This window comes from Thamnophis elegans, chromosome 3, assembly GCF_009769535.1.
Source record: "Thamnophis elegans isolate rThaEle1 chromosome 3, rThaEle1.pri, whole genome shotgun sequence".
In the NCBI taxonomy this organism is placed as follows: domain Eukaryota; kingdom Metazoa; phylum Chordata; class Lepidosauria; order Squamata; family Colubridae; genus Thamnophis; species Thamnophis elegans.
In genome coordinates this window covers 68823662-68843708 of record NC_045543.1, presented here as the reverse complement: position 1 = coordinate 68843708, position 20047 = coordinate 68823662, and the positions used below count along the sequence as shown (strand labels likewise).

Below are 20047 nucleotides of genomic sequence, written 5' to 3'. Positions count from 1 at the left end.
AAAGTTTATGCCATGTTTCACTGCATCATTAATCAGAACACAAATAAAGAAACAATAGATTCTATTAAAATATCTGCTGAGACCTGATACTCAAACATAATTCAAATAAAAAAAAGATGCTATAATTGTGAGTAGTAGTATATTTTTTACATTGAGATTTCTAACTAACTGCCACTTGCTTTCTGGGTCAAATTTAAGATGTTGATTTTGATACATAAATATTCACAAAGTTTAGACCCAAGATCATCCATTGCCATAAAATTCATCTTACTCTTAAGACTGCAATGAGGCACTTTGGATGCAGGTTCCATTTGATATAACATCAGCAAATTCTGCCTTTTCCATTATGGGATCCATATTATGGCATGATTTGCTACCAATAGACTTCAGATTGGCCTATCTATTTACAGTTCAAAAAAGGGCTTTAAAACTCACTTTTTGTCAGATTCTTTAGAGACTTGTAAACAATTATTTTTATGATTATTTTTAGAAAGTTTAAATGATTTGAAATTGGGTATCTGTATGTTTGTAAATCACCCAAGAATATTGGCATGAGCAGCATATAAATAAAAGAAAAGGTAGACAGCGGTTCTAACATTTTGAGGGTACGGTTACAGCACCTGAAATTTCAATTTCAAGATAGACAAAAATAAAACAATTGCTTATTAAGTGCTTCAGAATTTGGACTTGATGTATCTGTTTAAATACTCTTAAATGAGCATTTGTAAATACCAAATTTGTTATAGATATTTATATATATTTTGGTGCCATTTTCTAAAGTGACATTTCAGTATAGCAAATTGACTTGGAAAAATTGTTCTGCAATGCAATTACATAATAATAGAACTCCTGTTGCTCATGTAGATCATGTAGAATCTTTGGGAATTGGGTAATATAAAATGTAATGATTAATAAATAATAACTATGGATAATAAAACTATAATGAATGAGCTGAATGTGACCTAGCAGGACTTCAGATCCAGTCTGTAGAGATTCAAAAATGACTTTCTTTTCCCACAAACCTTTATCTAGCCTTGTTGTCTTTCTCTTCATGGAGATGAATACTGGGAAGGGTCACTGCAGTGTTCTGTATTTGGAAGAAAGTGGTTCTTTTGGCCATGTGCACAAGTAGTAACATTATTGGCATCCCAGATGCTCTTGTGCAGAACTATAGTTACTTCTTTTAAATATTAAAAATATTATATCTCCTTCTCTTTTTTCTGTATAACTGTGCCACACAGTTTTTGAAATGAAGTGGGTGGGATTAAAAAACTGAATTGTGGAGGGGAAACTTTTTGAAAGTGCCCCCTCTCCCAGGTAATAATTAGTCCCTATTTCTTTGGTGTATAGATTTGAAAAAAACCCTCCTCTCCTTCATATGTAGGTAAAGCCTAAGACTAATTACTGATTTACTTCTTCATGTTAAAATAATTTTATTAAGCATTACAATTATACAGATAACAACTAATATAAATGACAAAAAATACAAGATAAGAACGAAAGAAAGAAAAAAAACTTTGCCCTTAGTCACAAGAAGTATAAACAATTTTAAAAAGTTACCTCCTTATCTTAAAATACAACAAACTCTTCATCTCATATCTCATTGCTTATCTATAAACAGATCCTTAAAACCTTGTCTTACTCCTGGTTAGCAAAAATCCATTAAGGATTATATACTATAACAACATAGAAACAACAGTATAAACAATATAACAATGAAATAATTATTTTAACCTTGATCAAATAAACCAACTTTATCTTCCCCTTATTTTTAACAATGTTGGTTTTTAAACTCTTCAAATGATATTCCATAGAGAATTTGATTTTTTCCATTTTCATTTTTTCCATTTTCCCTAATCAGCAAGTCTTTCAAAACTTTTAAGAGCTCTCCTTTGTAAATTAGTATAGGAAGATTATTCAAGTCACTCTTCTGTTTTGTTGTTTGTTAGTCTTCCTGGGTAAACCACATAGAAGACACTCATTCTATTTTATTAGAAGACTTCTTAAATATAATCTTGCAAATCAAGATTATAATCTTGAAAACTCAAATCTCCTTAACAGCCTGAAAAAGCTGGGGAAAGTCCTTTTTGAGTCTCTTTCTCTGCCCATTATGCAGAAGTGGGCCACACCCTCTCTTATCTTTCCTAGACAGTTTTTTCATCCCATCTCTCAGGATTTTTGTCATAAACTGTTATGTCTATGCTCCTTTTAATTATGAAAACATCAGCTGATTCATTTGTATATCCAATATATATCATCTTTTTCCAGATCATTCTTGTAGCCTGACAAGAATAACATCTCCTCTTACTCAAATCCAATCTCAATCTTTTTCTGATCAAACATTCCAATCGTCACTTCTAGATTCTTAACTTGCACATCATTATCAGAATATGTTTACTGGGAATTATATCTAATACCATATCTATATAAGTATTCCTCACTCTATTGCCTGCTAAATATGTTCATTTATGTTCCATGGTGCTTAGGATTTATGTGTCCAACATATTTAGAGGGGTCTTCGTTGCGCAAATCTGCCTATATTGTGTCTGTTTTCTTTCCTCAAAGACACAAATGTGACATCCAGGTGTGATATGGCAGATTTACTTTGTTTTTAAAATATATATTTGGAATTCTTATTCCTGTGACTCATAATGTGATTTATTTTAATAGATAAAATAAATTAGCCTCTTTTCTTTAAATTGTACTCATGAAATAATGTTTCAACAAAAAAAAAATATTTTTAAACTAAATCTCTGTCATGGGCAAAAGTCTGTACTTTCTGCCTTTTTTCTATTCAAAATTAAAAGCTAAACTCTCCCAGCCCTTTTTCTTTTATTCAAAAGAATAACTTCAATGACTTTTGGAAGAATGTAAATTCTTTTTTTATTATTAACTAAAAAAAATCCATGGACAAAATGTCATTTCATATTTTGCACAGTTAAGTTACTAAATTGTTAAAACATTAAGATTAGTATTATGATTAAAATATTGCTCCATATGCTAATCACAGTTACTGAAATTCAGTAAAACTAATCTGTATATTTTATTTGTTTTACATAAAAAACATTTGACATAGTACAAGCAAGAAGGTTGCCCAGTTTAAGTGCTAGTTTCACACATCCTTTCTCCAGATTGCTATATGAAGCTGCACATAATATGAACACATATTCTTGTCTCTAGTTAGGCATATTATATTTAATGACCATATGGTCATTATGGTATAAGATCTACTGTCTGTTTTATTTATATTCCTCAAGCATATTGTTCCTTCAACTTCACAGTGTGTTAAACTATTTCAGAGGGAAAAAACTCTTTCCCTCTTGTTTCTGGTTGTCCTATCAAGTGTAACCTTGGACCCTTATAGAGCAATTAGATCAGCCTCTATCCCCTCCTTTGTAATGAGGTTTCTTGCATTTCTGAGACTATAACCCTTTAGTCTTCCCTAATGGGACATCATTATTCTGAAAGAAACAATGTAAATGTAAATGAATATTCTCATTAACGAGTCACAGAGAAACCTTTAGTGGTAGCGCTGTGGTAATTCTGCTTGTTATTTCTCTGGTATATCACGCAGGATTTTTTTTTATAATTCATTATTAGTATTCAAAATTACTTGTTCTTTAATTTTGCATGTCTTTCATAATCCAGCGTTCCAACCACTTCAACCATGTCCTTGTTTTATTCTCCAGAAACCACCTGTGAAACGTTCAAGGTCTCTGTCCCCAAAGAGCTTTTTGAAAGAGTCAGAAGAACTAAGGAAGCTCAAAATAGCTGAAGGAAAGATTGAAAACTTAGAAAAGGCACTACAACTAAAGGTGAAAATTAAAATCACAACTTTTTTACTTGATGTCAATAGACCCACAACAAAATTTGTGCAATTTATGGTACATTGCATTGCATTTTTAATTAATAATTGTAGGATCTAAAACTGGGCAAATACGTTTGTCTATTCTTAAGAGGACTTCTTTGTTTCAAATGTTATAAATTACTTATGTAAAGTTTAAATAACATTGTTTGCCTATGCCTTGAATCTCCGTTTCCAGCCACGTAGACAGTAAAATCAATATGTCTATATATTTCAAGTTCAGAAGTGCAAAATCTGTGGTCTCTGTCAGGTGTGGGTTGCTGCCGGCATTACTGCTGGTTTGGTGTGCATGTGCACATGACATGCACTGTGTGTGTGCGCGCAGTAGCCCCTAAATGGGTCTGTGGATGCGCAGAACATTAAAAAATTCCAAAAAGGCATGCCGCGGAGACCGGGGAACCAGTTCAGGGGCATCATGAGCCTGCCATCCTTACCGGTTTTGCAACCCAGTCACCATTTCCACTACCAGTTTGTCTGAACCAGAACTAACTAGTAGCAACCCACCTCTGGACTCTATAGTAGTGCAAAAAAGTACTTTTTTACCATGTTAAAGTCTTTTTTAATATATGTGCACATAACATTTTATCTTCATTCAAACGGTATATAAAGATAAAGGTGATATCACTGAACAAAAATATGAAAAATTGATTTTGTAGTTGTTTATTAACAAAAAATTAACAATTAATAATTAAAAAATCTCCCAGACAACTTATGTTACAGCTGCAACATTTTACATAGAGAAAATAAAATATACAAAGAAAATAGATATACCTTTTTAATGTACATAATAAAACATATCTTTCACCTAATTCAATTTCAATGGACACTGCAATGTACCATAAATTGCGCAAATTTTGTTGTGCTACTTCCTTCTGTGGGAAAAGGAAGTAAATCTTTCTTTCTAATAACTGGTAAAAACAGCCATACATATTATTTTATAATTGTCTACCAATCTCTGATATTGACCAGGAAGAAATCTTTCCCATTCCTTCATTCAGATTTTTTTTTCCAGTTGTGCAATATTTGAGGGATTTTTACATGCGCAGCCCAGTTTAAATCCATCCACAGTGTCTCAATGGGATTTCGATCCACACTTTGACTTGGCCATTCCAGAACCTTCCTTTTATATTTTTTAACCAATCTTTGGCTGATTTTTCTGTGATATTTATAGTCATTGTCATGTTCCAAGCTCAACTTTGGGGTGAGCTTCAGTCTTCTGACAGATGGTTTCACATTATCCCTAAGCACCCTCTGGAGAATTCCTGCTAGAAACTGTGATGTTGTGCTGCCCAAGTCCTAATGCAGCTAAGTAGTCCCAAACTGTAACATCATGCTTTGCAGTTGGTATCAGATTCTTCTGGTGAAATACTGTCCTTGGTTTTCATCAAACGTGGTACTGGTACTATGGCCAAATAAACCATTTTTGATTCATCTGTTCAGAGTACATTGTTCCAGAAATCTTGATTTTTGCCTAGAAGTTCATGAGCAGTTTGCCCTGATAGTCTTTGTACACAACAAAGTTCCCTGCTGACATTTGTTCTATGTAGATTTAATTTGTGCAGCTTTCTGATGATTAATTCAAGCATTTGATAGTAGTAATAGTGATAACTGCTTGGCGATTAATGATGAAATTCTAGGTTCTTTCAGCATGTATTCTGCTCTCATGCTAAATTTGGTGGAACGTTGTCCAGGCCTGGCCTGGACAAGTTGGCAGTTGTTGGAAATTTTCTCCTCTCATTGATGATCTTCCAGACAGTAGAATAATTGATGTCTACTTGTTTGGCAATATTTTTAAATCTCTCCCCAATTGCATAGGTATCTCTAATCTTTCTGAAGGCCCAGAGACCTCTTTTGATCTAGCAAATCAGAATAAATATCTGAAGTTTCAATAAGACAAGTTACCAAATTTTCACCAATGATGTTCTAAGCATTTGCTCCAGATTTGGTGCACATGAGTCTAATGTGAGATATTCTTTAAATAATAAATAATAGGAGTGTAGTTACTTTTGCATGCAAAATCTACATATGCTTTTATTTAAATTACACAATGGATTACAAAATGCAAATGAAGCATAATATTTGTAAGCTCATACCTCCTTTATCAATATAATTGAAATGAAGATCAAATATCTATACGTTGAAACATGTTGAGAATGTCAAAACTTTCCATGTGCATACTTACTTTTTCATGACGATCTACCCTTACTCTGCATCTGTACAAATCTGTACATATAAATTTGAAATAAATTTTAGATGCTGACATTTTATGTAGATTATTTTCACTTTTTTCAAATATATATCAGCCTAATGCCTGGAATCATGGGTTCAGTCATATAAATGCTTTGAATTTTAAAAGTCATAGAAACCAGCATGAGACATATTATTTAACTAGCAATCATGTAAATATACAAGAATAAACATGTGAAAAAAACAGATTATTATTTCATACACTTAATTGCAACATGAAGAAAAAAAATTCCCAGTATATTTTGAAACATACTTCTCATAGGATACATCGTCCATAGGAATAATCTGTTCAATCAAGTTACTTCATCTTAGCCCAGAATTTTTGTTTGTTTGTTACTGTAATAGAATATGTGGATGATCTTAGGGAACAAAGGGAGGAGATGACAAGAGAGAGAAGAGACTCTAAGATCTTAGTTGTCAGAGAGAAAAACTTGGGAAGGATCCACCCTGATTGATCAGACAGTTAAAAGTGATGGTAGGAAGGTTGTACCATCTGCTTTGCAAGATTTTGTTAATGTAGCCTTATGATAAAGTAGAATGAGCTCATCTAGTCTTGTTTCCTGTCTGGTGTAACTGGGAAGGCTGACAGTTAGGGTGGCCAATGGCTTTTTTCTAATTGCTTATTCATCAGTTATAGAAGGAAACATTGTGTCATCTAATGGAAGCTAGAATGCATGTCTTTTCTGTGGCAGGCACTCCCCTATGCAACATCTTGCCCCCTGATATTCAGCAGACCTCCATCCTTCTGTAAGGCCTTAAAGACCTGGCTTTCCCCCCAAAATGTTTAGAGTTTAGATGGCCTGTTAGCACGGATTAGTACTAGGTTTTTGTTATTTTTAATATTTTATGTTTTAACTGGTTGTGCATTATAGTTTTTAAAATGATTTTATGTGGTTTTTTTAAAATCTTTGATTGGGAGTCACCCAGAGTTGGCTAAAAGATGGATGGCTATATAAATATTTGAAACAAACCAGCACATAAATACAAATATTGCTCTTTAAAATAATTGTATCAATTTTTAATCTTTTTTACATAGTTTTTACATATACTATATTGCCAAAAGTATTCGCTCACCCATCCAAATAATCAGAATCAGGTGTTCCAATCACTTCCATGGACACAGATGTATAAAATCAAGACCCTAGGCATGCAGACTGCTTTTACAAACATTTGTGAAAGAATGGGTCGGTCTCAGGAGCTCAGTGAATTCCAGCGTGGAACTGTGATAGGATGCCACCTGTGCAACAAATCCAGTCGTGAAATTCCTCGCTCCTAAATATTCCACTGTCAGCTGTATAATAAGAACATGGAAGTGTTTGGGAACTACAGCACCTCAGCCACGAACTGGTAGGCCACATAAACTGACGGAGCGGGATCAGCGGATGCTGAGGCGCATAGTGGGAAGAGATCACCAACTTTCTGCAGAGTCAATCGCTACAGACCTCCAAACGTCATGTGGCCTTCAGATTAGCTCCAGAACAGTGTGCAGAGAGCTTCATGGAATGAGTTTCCATGGCCGAGTACAAGCCAAATGCAATGCAAAGCGTTGGATGCAGTGGTGTAAAGCTCCCCACCACTGGACTCTAGAGCAGTGGAGACGTGTTCTCTGGAGTGACAAATTGTGCTTCTCCATCTGGCAATCTGATGCATGAGCCTGAGTTTGACAGTTGCTAGGAGAACGGTACTTGTCTGACTGCATTGTGCCAAGTGTAAAGTTTGGTGGAGGGGGGATTATGGTGTGGGGTTATTTTTCAGGAGCTGAGCTTGGCCCCTGAGTTCCAATGAAAGGAACTCTGAATGCTTCAGCATACCAAAACATTTTGGACAATTCTATGTTCCCAACATTGTGGGAACAGTTTGGAGCTGGCCCCTTCCTCTTCCAACATGACTGTGCACCAGTGCACAAAGCAAGGTCCATAAAGGCATGGATGACACAGAGTCTGGTGTGGATGAACTTGACTGGCCTGCAAAGAGTTCTGACCTCAACCCGATAGATCACCTTTGGAATGAATTAGAGCGGAGACTGAGAGCCAGGCCTTCTTGTCCAACATCAGTGTGTGACTTCACAAATGCGCTTCTGGAAGAATGGTCAAAAATTCCCATAAACACACTCCTAAACCTTGTGGACAGCCTTCCCAGAAGAGTTGAAGCTGTTATAGCTGCAAAGGGTGGGCCGACATCATATTGAACCCTATGGATTAGGAATGGGATGTCACTTACAGTAAATTCATATGCGAGTAAAGGCAGGTGAGCGAATACTTTTGGCAATATAGTGTATCTACCAAGCATGCTAGAATGTCTCTTCATGTTGTTCACATTTCCAACATACACTTGAAGTGCCTTCATATATTCTAGATAATTTCTTTGGCCAAAACATAACATTTTATAAGAATCCTTTTTGATAGCATAGCATAGCATAGTATAAATTTCAGCCCTTTTACTGACACATTTTCACATATTATAACCAAAATTCTTATCCCACTTTCTCATACATCTTTTAACCTGTTTTCCTTGTTTCAAAATTCAATAAAACTTTATACATTTTAGCAGATGCAGGTTCATCATCAGTGCACAATTGCACTTCAAATTCTGCTTTACTTTCCTCCATACCATAAGTTGTTTTGTCCATTTTGAGTCTTCCTGATAACTGTAAATGGGAAAGCTATTAAGAATGATATCTTTTTACTATTAATTGCTGTCCTAATTTGCTTTTAAATTCCCCTTGATAGTTTCCCAATAATTCCTGGTACATTGGTATCAAGCATTGGTCTTTGTCAGCAGTTTCCTCTGTTATGATATACTTCTTGAATTGAGATCCATACAAGTTTTTTTCAGATATAACTTGGGCTTATATCTATTCCATATTCTCAATATGTCATGTCTATTAAAATTATTTTTAAAGTCCAGATTAAATTTAACTTTTTATACAATGCATATCCAAATCCAAACCTTGTAACTCTAAAAGTCTCTTCTTACCTTTAGATATTTAGCAATAGCATAGCAATAGCATTTGGACTTATGTACCTCTTCATAGTGCTTTACAGCCCTCTCTAAGTAGTTTACAGAGTCAGCATATTTCCCCCAACTATCTGGGTCCTCATTTTACTGACCAGAATGATGGAAAGCTGAGACAACCTTGAGCCGGTCTGAGTTGGACTGCTGGCAGTGGGAATGCAGAATTAGCTTGCAATGCTGCATTCTTACCACTGTGTCACCATGGCTATTTTAAAGTTATCATCTATCTATCTATCTATCTATCTATCTATCTATCTATCTATCTATCTATCTATCCATCTATCATCTATCTATCTATCTATCTATCTATCTATCTATCTATCTATCTATCTATCATCTATCATCTATCATCTATCATCTATCATCTATCACCTATCTATCTACTTTATATGGACAGCCATCTCAACAAATACATTATCCTGTACACCTTAACCATATCCATATCCTTCCTCAGGGTTGTTTCTTTCTTTCTTCCTTCCTTCCTTCCTTCCTTCCTTCCTTCCTTCCTTTCTTTCTTTCTTTCTTTCTTTCTTTCTTTGGATTTGACTAAAGTGTCCAAAATATTTTAGCTTTTTTACATAAGCAAAGTGTTTATGTCTAGTGTTTTGGTTGTATTCTTTTTTATTTTTTTCCATGAGTGTTTCACCCATTTTCAAAGATGATGATTAGAATTTTATATAGTATTCCAAATGTAGACATAGTATAGATTTATGTGATATTATTGGCAGTTGTATTTTCTGTTTCATAAAATTGTCCAATATTAAATTACAAATGCTCACCACATCGGAAAAGAAACTATTTGATGATAAAATAAGTATATGGTATAATGTAAGGTGCTATAAATATATTGTTCCAGTTCAATAATGAATTTTTAAAAGTCTTCATTCATTTTCCAGATTTTAAGTGCCATTTTAGGATTTCAGGATTTTTTGTGTATGTTAATGCATGCTGTATATTGCTTTATAATTCACATAGTTTCCAAAGTAGTTTACTATGTTCTTGAATGTTACACAAATCCAAATTTCTGCTGAGCATACAAAACCCGTTGTGCAGTTCTTTAGGTCCTAGCCAAGCAGTTTTTGAAACTTTCGAAGAAGTCCATTTGTTATTAAAGACTGAATTCTTTGAATTATAATTTAGGCGTAATAAATTGTATTTAATAGTTGGTCATAAATAAGAAATTCAACAATATAAAATTGTCATTTTAAGATCTTAAGATTTACTGAGTTGTTTGTTTTGGTGTAACACAGATTCAAGAAAATGATGAGCTGAGACAAGCCCATGAAAAACGTAAGAAACGTCTGCAGATGTTACAGATCAATTACAGCACAGTAAAAAATCAATTAAAGGAATTGGACGAAGATTATGGCAAGTAAGTTGCACAATTCACTGGAACGATTATATATATTAAATTCAGATATGAATTTGATACATTTTGATGAAACGGTTAAACTGAGGAAGGAACCATTTCCTGTTACTCTTAATTTCATTGAGAAAAACAAATATTGTATGAGAAGTGTAATTGCTATTGTTCTCATTTTGCCTTATGATTTATATTGCTTTCATTTTGTGTGTTGCAGCTGCTTTTCACATTTTCTGCATGTGATGAAAATAAATAGGAAGGAGCAATGAACTACCATTGTACTTATCTTATATTATAACCAAGAAAAAAACCAGAAATTCCTTTAACCTATGGGAGAATTTTTTTGTCTGCTCCCAAATGACCTTATAGTTACCATGCTTGCAGAATTGAGTCTACTTTTTTTAAGCATGAATATAAAATTGACCAAAATGACAATTATGGTGACATTATTATTTTGTCCAATAATTTTTCAAGCTCAATACATATTTTCCCCGGAAGGCAGATACTCTACCTACCCTGCTTATCTAAAAAGGAGGACTCTTGTACAGTAACAATCCATATCAATATCTTGATTATGACTTTGTGGACCAATCTTCTGAGGGAATCCATTCCTTACCACCCCAACAGGATAATCTTTATTTCTATTTAGAGACACTCCCTAAAAGATTCTACAAGTTTTAGGACAAAATCCACCACTTACAGTCTTGTTCTCTGTTTGCATGGGTTCTTTCTGACACTGGAGATTTAGTGTCTATGAATGTTTCTATTTCTGTTTCTTGGATTGTCACTCTCCTCCCTTATCTACAAGTCTTGTCCTGGTACATTGCAAGATTGCAATCCAAATAATCCAGTCCAGATTGGATGCTTTATCATGGTCTAGTAGATGGGTATCCAATATTTTTTCTGGACCACATTGACTGAAGAGGAATTGCCTTGGACCACATCTAAAATATACATTATATAGCTAATGTATATAATTCTCATAATAACATTATAGGTTCACAATCTTGCCACATTACCAGTTCTCCATGGTTATGTGTGGGCTGTGGGTGGGACAGGCCTGGTCTGGTGCATTATATTACATCAACTCATTGAGAAATATTTATAACTTGGCTAAATATATTTTTTACACTGCCTTTTTAGACTTAAGGGCAGGCTTCGATTCATGTCTCATGAAAGATTCTGGAGAAAATTAGCTGGCAATTAGATTGACATATACCTAAACTAATTATAGTGCTACATTACATCTAAATCAAGAGTATCCAGATAGGTGACCTAACTGGACATAGGTCTACTTGTTAACGTGCCCCACTATGGTTGATTTTATATTAATGACACGATTGAGATTTTTGGCAAGTCAAAATCCATCTCTTATACATAGCTCCATTTCTATTTTGATTTACACTGACAGTGTAAATTTAAAAAGGTTGCAAAATTCTTATCAATAATCATGGCTTTTAGAAACCCCATATCATTAACTATTTTGGTTTTAAATGCAATATAATTTTTATATTTTTAAATTTACTATAATTGCACTTTGTTTTCATGATTGGTCTAGAACCATAAATGAATAATAAATATAATGAAGCATTGTTTTCATTTTATAATTTTTTAAAAACAATTTAAAGATTAAAAATTAATACAAAATAATAAAATATGGAAAAAAGGGAACAAGAAAAGAAATCAAAGATGCAAAAAATGGCTTTCAATATATTCTTTGAAGAGGTTGTAAGTACAGTTATATTTTAACCTCTCTAAGGTTACATCATGATAATATGCCAAAAATCAGTAGTTCTTTTTTTTAGTTTTTATGCAAAAACTCCATAAAAGATTTCCATTTACCAATAAAATAGAATACAATAGAATACAATTTACTCTAATCAAAAAAGTTAGTTTATCCATCTGAGCAAGATCTATAAATTTCACCATGCTTACATAGAGTTGGATCTTTCCATCTATGTACATGTAACAATTTTGTTGCAATAATTAAGAATGCCTTCCAGCAATTTTGCTATTGACCAAAATGGTAGCTAAATGAGTGAGGGAGGGAGAGAGAGGGAGGGAGGGAGAGGGAGAGAGACTGTAAAGATCGTTGGTTGCTTCTGTCTCATTCCGAAAAAATTCTTTCCAAAGAGGTCCTATTCCTGACCTGGTTTTCCCCATTAATTAGTTGATTAGAAACTTCCAGCTAGCTTACAGTGCTACCAGAACCTGACCAGACCTTAATCATTTTCACACTGAAGGCTTTTGTTTTCAGGTGCACAAAATTTGATCACAAACAACATAAAAGCACGTTGGTTGGAAAATGATTTTTTTTATTCCCACCATATTTGTGAATGGTCACTAACAGAAGAAATTGTTAAACAATTTCTGCATGCTACTGAACAGCACTTAAAACAATTGAACTATTCTCAGGCAGAAAACTGGTACTAAGGAGATGTACTTGATCTTATGTAGTTTTACATTAAGAATTCTGTAGCCTTGATAGAACTGACTGAAAGATAAAATTTTGTTCAATGCCATTCAAAGAATTTCATATTTGAACAGAGATTTTAATTAGTTATACAATTAGAATGCCCTATTATGACAAATTGAAGTGTGTCAACCAGATAGAGTGTTAAATATCGTAATTAAAACAAATAATTGATGCATGATTGTTAAACATCTGTTTTCATAAAGTTTGATGCCAATATGCTAGCTTTAAAATTCAGAGAGTTGTGGTAGTAGCACTTGTTTTTTTTCAAGCAAATCTTTGCATTTGCTTCCCATGTACAGTTCATTGTTTTTAGGTAGTAAAAAGGTTTCAAGTAAACACACAGTAATTGTGTTCCAAGTAATGATTGCAGAGCTACTCCATCTGCTTCCTATACTTTATGGATACTTCATTATTTTTTTTTCTTATTGTCAACTAGTTTGAATTTGTCTATTTTTAGAGGAAATTGTTAAGGAACTTCACTATGAGTCCCTTCACTCAATTCTATTGTCAAATTTCTGTTAGATTGACTCATTCAATGTGATCCAAATTCTAAGCATGTGAGCTGTTAATACCATAACCTTTTTTATTATTGATTTCCAATATCTCTGGCCTTTGCTGCTACTACAATTTTCTTTATCCAAATAATCTCTACCTTGTTTTCACAGTCGTCTGTAACTATTCTAACTATTTGCTTTCCAAGTAGCGGTTTTTTAAATCATTCAGATTTTACCATTTCACTGATTTTCTCAACTTTCAGATTTGCAGATCAATAGGTATTTTTCCATTTTTTAAAATTATGGTTACTAACAATTCTTTAATAGAAGAAAATTCCTGAACAAAGAATGTACACTTGTCGTATAGCAGAATACTTTAATATAGGATTCTAAAGTATTCTGCTATACGACAAGTTTACATTCTTTGTTCAGGAGTTTGTTTCTGTTAAAGAATTGTTAGTAACCATAATGCTAAACCTTTCCCTAAGACAAAATGACATCTTTATCTTTTATGTGTCTCATTTAATTAAATGAGAGAGATTGCATTATTATCAGAAACACATTGAGTCTCAAGTGTGGCACCCCATCTCCAATTTATCATCTTTAAGATGTATTAACTTAGAACAACATTTAGGAGAGCTTCAATAATTTCACTAAATGTAGCTGAAGCTACATTTGTAATGTATCAAGTGCTGAAGCTTTGCTTTTTTTTAAACTTGGTATTTAAAAGCGATTTATTTCACAGAAAATTGCTTTCTTAAATTTACAGGCCTGGAAACAGTAAGAATGGAAAAGAGCGTTCAGATCCTCAGCATCTGCGTCAAGAAAATTCTGATGCAGTATGGAATGAACTGGCATACTTTAAAAAAGAACACAAGAAGCTGTTGATTGAAAAGTGAGTCTTTTTATTTTATTTCAAAATTCCTATACATTTAGAAATGTGGGGTTGATATGCTTATCTTCTCCTTGTAGAATCCTGAGGGCCAAAAAGAGAATTCCTTTCAGATACTCAAAATTAAATCATCTTTCTCTACCAGAAACAGGGAAGCAAAACATTATCTCGTCTTACTCCCCCTCCCTCCCTCCATATCCCACCCTTAAATCAACGACAATAAGTTTGCTAGCACTAAATGAAACAGTATTGCATGAGCTAGGGATTGTGTTAATTAATGTGGCTCTCATCTGTTGGAGGTGTCGCTCTTCATTAGCCTGTATTTTACACACTGCCGTGCTTCATTTTTGGAATGAGGTGGTAAGGGGATAACCTAGCCAGCCATCCTTGTTTGATCTCCTTGATACATACGCAATGCAGAATGCCTCAGCTCTCTTGGTTCCTTGCCCTGTCCTACTAATCCCAGCTGAGCTCATTATGGTGTAGCCTTGCTGCTACTCTTGGAGCCAGAGCTGTCCAAGCTAATTACTGGTAGCAGCAAAGCCGCCTGTTAAGGGTCTGGAGTAGATCTGCTAACATGGGCCTTCAGAGTGACCTGCAAAAAGCATGGGGGAGTTGCTCTCTTTCTTGCTGTGCACAGCCTGTCCTTCGGGTTTAGTGCTGATCCCTTTCACAGCTCTTTTAGCTGCGGTAAGGGTAAAACTTGGTGAAGGAATTCTTACTTTAGAAAACATCCAGTTTGCTTCTTTGATCTTATAATTCATAGACAATTATATTCACCCTGGTAAAGTAAGAAGTTTCCCTTTCATACAAGACAAAAGGAAGTTGGTTGGCATTGCATAATTAGCCTTTTAATGATGTTTTAAAATGTCCTTTGTCAAGTTGATTTTGTAATTTAGCGATGAGCATGCTTGAAACTCGGAACAGTTTTCTGTTCTTTTGAGACATCCGAGTAATGCTCAGGCTTGTGCCTACATTTTTAAAGCAATCAGAATATTAGTACAATGGTGGAATTTTAAAGATTGCTATTCATTTGGCTGTTAGAACTACCATAATAAAATCAATTTCATAACTTCATATGGTTTATTTTTGTGTCAATTATGACAATGAAGAACTTGGTTGGAAAATATGGTGTTTTCCAGGATTGTGACCATGAATCTCAGAATTCCCAATAAACATAATAAAGCTGTCTTGGGAATTTTGAAAGTTGGTCTTAAGATATCTGGAGAGGATCATATTGGTATATCTAATTTTCGACAATATTGGGGATCCTCTCTAGGGAAAAATATGGCGCATTTTCAAACTTCTGAAATTATTTTTATTCAATAAATAAATAATAATTTTGAGTACAAAATCATGGTATGGCATAGTCCATGTGGATATTCTATTCTGGCAATATGTTTTGGACAGTGCATTATTCTGATATATTTTTTGAGATCACGTTCAGAAACAAAGCACTGTTGAACAATGGAGGATTGATTGAAACCTTGATGTTGTTGGAAAAAGCACAAGGACGTTTATAATGAAAACTGCTGAATTATTATTTCTATTAATAAAAGAAGGTAAAATCACACTTACCAGTTCTTTGGCTTGTGTTGGCCATCATTTGCACTGAATTCTTCCCAAAAATGTAGGATGTCATAATGTATTGGCATATTAAGATAGTCCATGACTTGTGACCATAATTGAGGCAGTATATGCTGAAATCCTTTGGAGAAGGAAAGGAGAAGTATTGAAAAGTCTTGCTCTATTAGGTGGTTATTTAGTCACCAGACATACATCTTAGGTGCTGAAGAAAGATGATGACCTTGGTTTTGGAGTAATTATATACATATTTTTCACAAATGTTCTAGTGCAGTGATGGCGAACCTATGGCATGTGTGCCGCAGGTGGCATGCGTGCCACAGGTGGCATGCGGAGCCATTTGTCAGGGCACGCGAGGCGCTGCTCTGTCATCTGGCCAGCGCGCATGTGCTCGCTGGCCAGCAAAGTTCATCCTTTTATAAAGCCATTTTTCACCCTCCCCAGGCTCCATAGGCTTTAAATAAGATTGGGGAGGGCAAAAAGAGCCTCCCCCAACCCCCCGGAGGCCCTCCGGAAGCTTTATGAGCTTCCCTGAATCCTCCGGAGCACAAAAAAACGACCCTGCAGGCAAACCGGAAGTTCGAGAACGGATTTCCAGTTTGCTCAGAGGGTCGTTCTGACTGCTCTGGAGGCTTCAGGGAAGCCTCCTGAAGGTCCCTGAAGCCTTCGGGGTGCTCAAAACAACCCTCTGACCAAACCAGAAGTGACTTTCGGTTTGCTCGGAGGGTCGTTTTGATTGTTCCAAAGGCTTCAGGGAAGCATCCTGAAAGTCCCTGAAGCCTTTGGAGGGCGTCCAGGGGGGAGGCTGTTTTCGCCCTCCCCAGGCTCCTATAAAGCCCCTGGAGCCTGGGGAGGGCGAAAAAAGCATGCAAAAAATGGGGGCAGTGCCTGTAGTGCGCGCATGTGCACTGGGAGGTCACACATTGCATTATGGGTGCAGCACGCCCGCACACAACCCCCCCTGCGCTCCCCCTACTTGTGGCACGCGAACCAAAAAAGGTTTGCCATCACTGTTCTAGTGAATCATTTTGACCACTGTGTTATATCATTGTTTATAATCAGTTTGTGTGATCCTCTTGTACGAGCTGAAAAAATTATCTTGCTGGTTCTTCTGCTACTTAGCGTAATCTATACTTTGAACCATTTGATGATTTTTCAATTCTGGCCTTGACTGCATTAGTTTGATTTTGAACTTGCTTTTGAATAACCAAAATGAAACCTTCAGGTTCTTTTTTTAAAATATTTCATTTGTAAGCCATTTCCCCTCACCCAAAAAGGCACTAGGTCTTATTTTGGGGGGATGTCTTCCACTGACTCACCTCACCTCACTTGCGGGCGTCGCCCCTGGCCTCCTTTTCGCTGTCAGAGACCTTCGGGAACTTCTTCTGTGGCCGACAAGGCCAGCAAGGTTTTTCTGAAGGACTCTGCAGCCGATAACAAAGCTCTGGATTGATCTGGAGCTCTGTTATTGCTGCATAGGCCTTCAGGAAAGCCTTGCCAGCTGCAAAAGAAGTTGGCCGGCAAGGCAGGTGTCGGGATGTGTGAGGCTGGCTGCAACAGTCTGAAGGTAAGTAGTGGGCTAACCTCTGTCTGCCTCTTGCATTCCCATATGGACATGCCACATGCTCCAGATCTCTGCTGACTGATGTCTAATGGATCTTGTTACAAATTCTCTACCCAATACTCATATTAATACAGAACAGATAAATGAAAATCATTCTGATAAAATAACAACTATAATTAGCACAAAGAATAATGAAAAAAGTCATTAATTTGGAGAAGTCTCATTATTATCTGTAGGATAATAAAAATGAATGAAGCATGAAGTAGACTAAGGAAATATCTAGCCACATTATGGGCACTAATGCAGTGTCAGCGACTCAACAATGAATCCAAAGGGGAAAAAATACTAACAGCAATTCAGTCAGGAAGACATAATCACAGGTTAAATATTGTAAGTTCATATGCGAGTAAAGGCAGGTGAGCGAATACTTTTGGCAATATTGTGTACATTTTGCAGTGTGCAGAATCCCTTCAAAACTGAAATTGTCATATCTTTGGCATCTATATTCTGAAATAATAGTCTGTACTGTATTATGCCTATTTTGAGAAGTGCTAAGGCTAGGGAGCATTCTTAATAAACCACTGTGTACTTATATCCTTTTTGTAGTTACTGAGCCCTTTAAAAAGGCATGTGGCTCTAATTTCCATTCCAGGGAAGATTTACTATAAAACAAATGTCTTTTATGATCGCTCAATATCATATCTCAAGATGCTATGTCCCAACATGGAGGAAGAGGAAGTCTATTTTCTTTCAATAAACACATCAAAAGGTTCACATTCATAGTTTTGATTCTAAACAGATTTTTCTGTGAAATTGAAATTTAATCTCATGCCCTCTCCCTATTTACCTATCTGACTTAGCTTTATAATGCTCATGTAATTTATATAATAAATTCCATAGTTAATTAAAAATACTGGAAAGAGCACCATTTTTTGTGCTTGTGCCTGCATGTAAAAAGAGAGAGAAAGAGAGCATCTTCTTAGTAGATGGTTATTTGAGGTCATAAATGCAAATAATATGACCATTATAATGTTTTCATTTTATGAATCATGCTTATATGCCCAGTTATCCTCTCTCTTACGGCCATTTTCATATGTTGTACCTGCATTCATTTGTATCTATAATGGAACAAGGAGAAAATCAATTAACATGTGATGTAATAAAAATGATGTTAACTAACAAGATCCAAGAAATGTAAATGGTAAAAAAAGTGATCGGTTTCTTTTATGAGGCATCTTTCTTTTCTTGGGAAGGACAGGGAAGATCAGTTTACCAAATGAGAAGAGACAAAGCATTCCTTAATCATTTCTCTTCAACCATATCATGTTTCTCCCAATCACTGCTCCAAGAATACAGAGGTGAAAAATGTGAGCATTATTAGTAAATAATTATATCAATTCTACTTTCAAAATTAAAATTCTGCCAAAATCTTTTCTGTTGCTAGCTGTTGCTTTCATTTATTTCAAGGCTTACATACGGCCCTTTACTTAAGCATGATTTTGAAGGAAAGCTGCTATGATGAGCTTGGAGTTTTAATTTGGAGGAAAATGCACTGTGGAAAGGGATCTTTTCTTTTATTACATCTTCTAGCTGATGCTCAATATGAAATATGTTTGGGGCTGGAGAAGAAAAACTGTTGTTGCTCTGTTTGATTTTGTAATTTTGTTGTGCTTTTTGATTTGCCAAACGTTCTTGTGGGTGTGGTGTGTATTAGATGTGCTATGAAAGAGTTTATATACAAATGAGGAAATTGTTATCTAAATGCAAAATAACTCACAGAGACTACAGAAGACAGGTATGATATTAATTTTTAAATAATTATAACTACCATTAAACAGTAAGAGATTTTGAGTTATTGTACATCTACTTCTTAGCCTTAAGTGGACTAAGGTATGATGCAGTGTAACCCTTTTGTCAAAGGATTGATTAATATTTATCACATAGAATTTGTGGTTGTGAGGACTTACTAATATAATTTATTAATAATTCACTTAAAGGGATCTTAGTTTGAATGTTAAAGTAACAGTAAAATGTAAACTCTCCTTCTGTGCTTTAGTTTTGATTAGTATCCACTGAGGCTTGATTCAAATATTATCTGTGCAATATTGGAGAAGTTTAAAGGTAGTTTGGCGCTACATTGCTCTGACATCAGGTGAGCAGCTTGTTCTAACAATGATTGCTTTCCATACTGCCATCATCATACAGTATTCAAAGAATAGTGTCTTTCAATAGGCTTTTAAAAGGTAATACAATCAAAGTCCAGATATGTTTCATGCAGAGTTAAGTTTGATTCTTTTGTTATTCTGCCTCATAGTCATACAGTGAACCATGAAAAATCATGTCCCTCTTGGATTTCTCATTAATTAATTTACTTCAGGAAAAAAATCTTGTTTATAATCTGCTGCAGTTTATTCATCCCATTCCTAAATTTTCATTCATTGTCCATCAAACATAGGAGGAGAAAGTGGATGTAAAAGCTATCAAACAGATCAAAACACTGTTCTGTAACAATGATTAATTACAGTACAATATTAAAGCACAAATGAG

The 20047-nt window shown here is 35.0% G+C and overlaps 1 protein-coding gene across 3 annotated transcripts in view; it reads left to right on the top strand.

The window, feature by feature from the left end:
• CNTLN (centlein) overlaps positions 1 to 20047 on the top strand; it is a 218812-nt gene that overhangs the window by 111941 nt on the left and 86824 nt on the right. For all 3 annotated transcript variants that reach the window (XM_032214335.1, XM_032214333.1, XM_032214336.1), the window contains 3 exons: positions 3690 to 3815; positions 10378 to 10499; positions 14230 to 14355. In XM_032214335.1, the coding sequence (XP_032070226.1) occupies positions 3690 to 3815; positions 10378 to 10499; positions 14230 to 14355 (374 nt within the window). The remainder of the gene's footprint in view (positions 1 to 3689; positions 3816 to 10377; positions 10500 to 14229; positions 14356 to 20047) is intronic.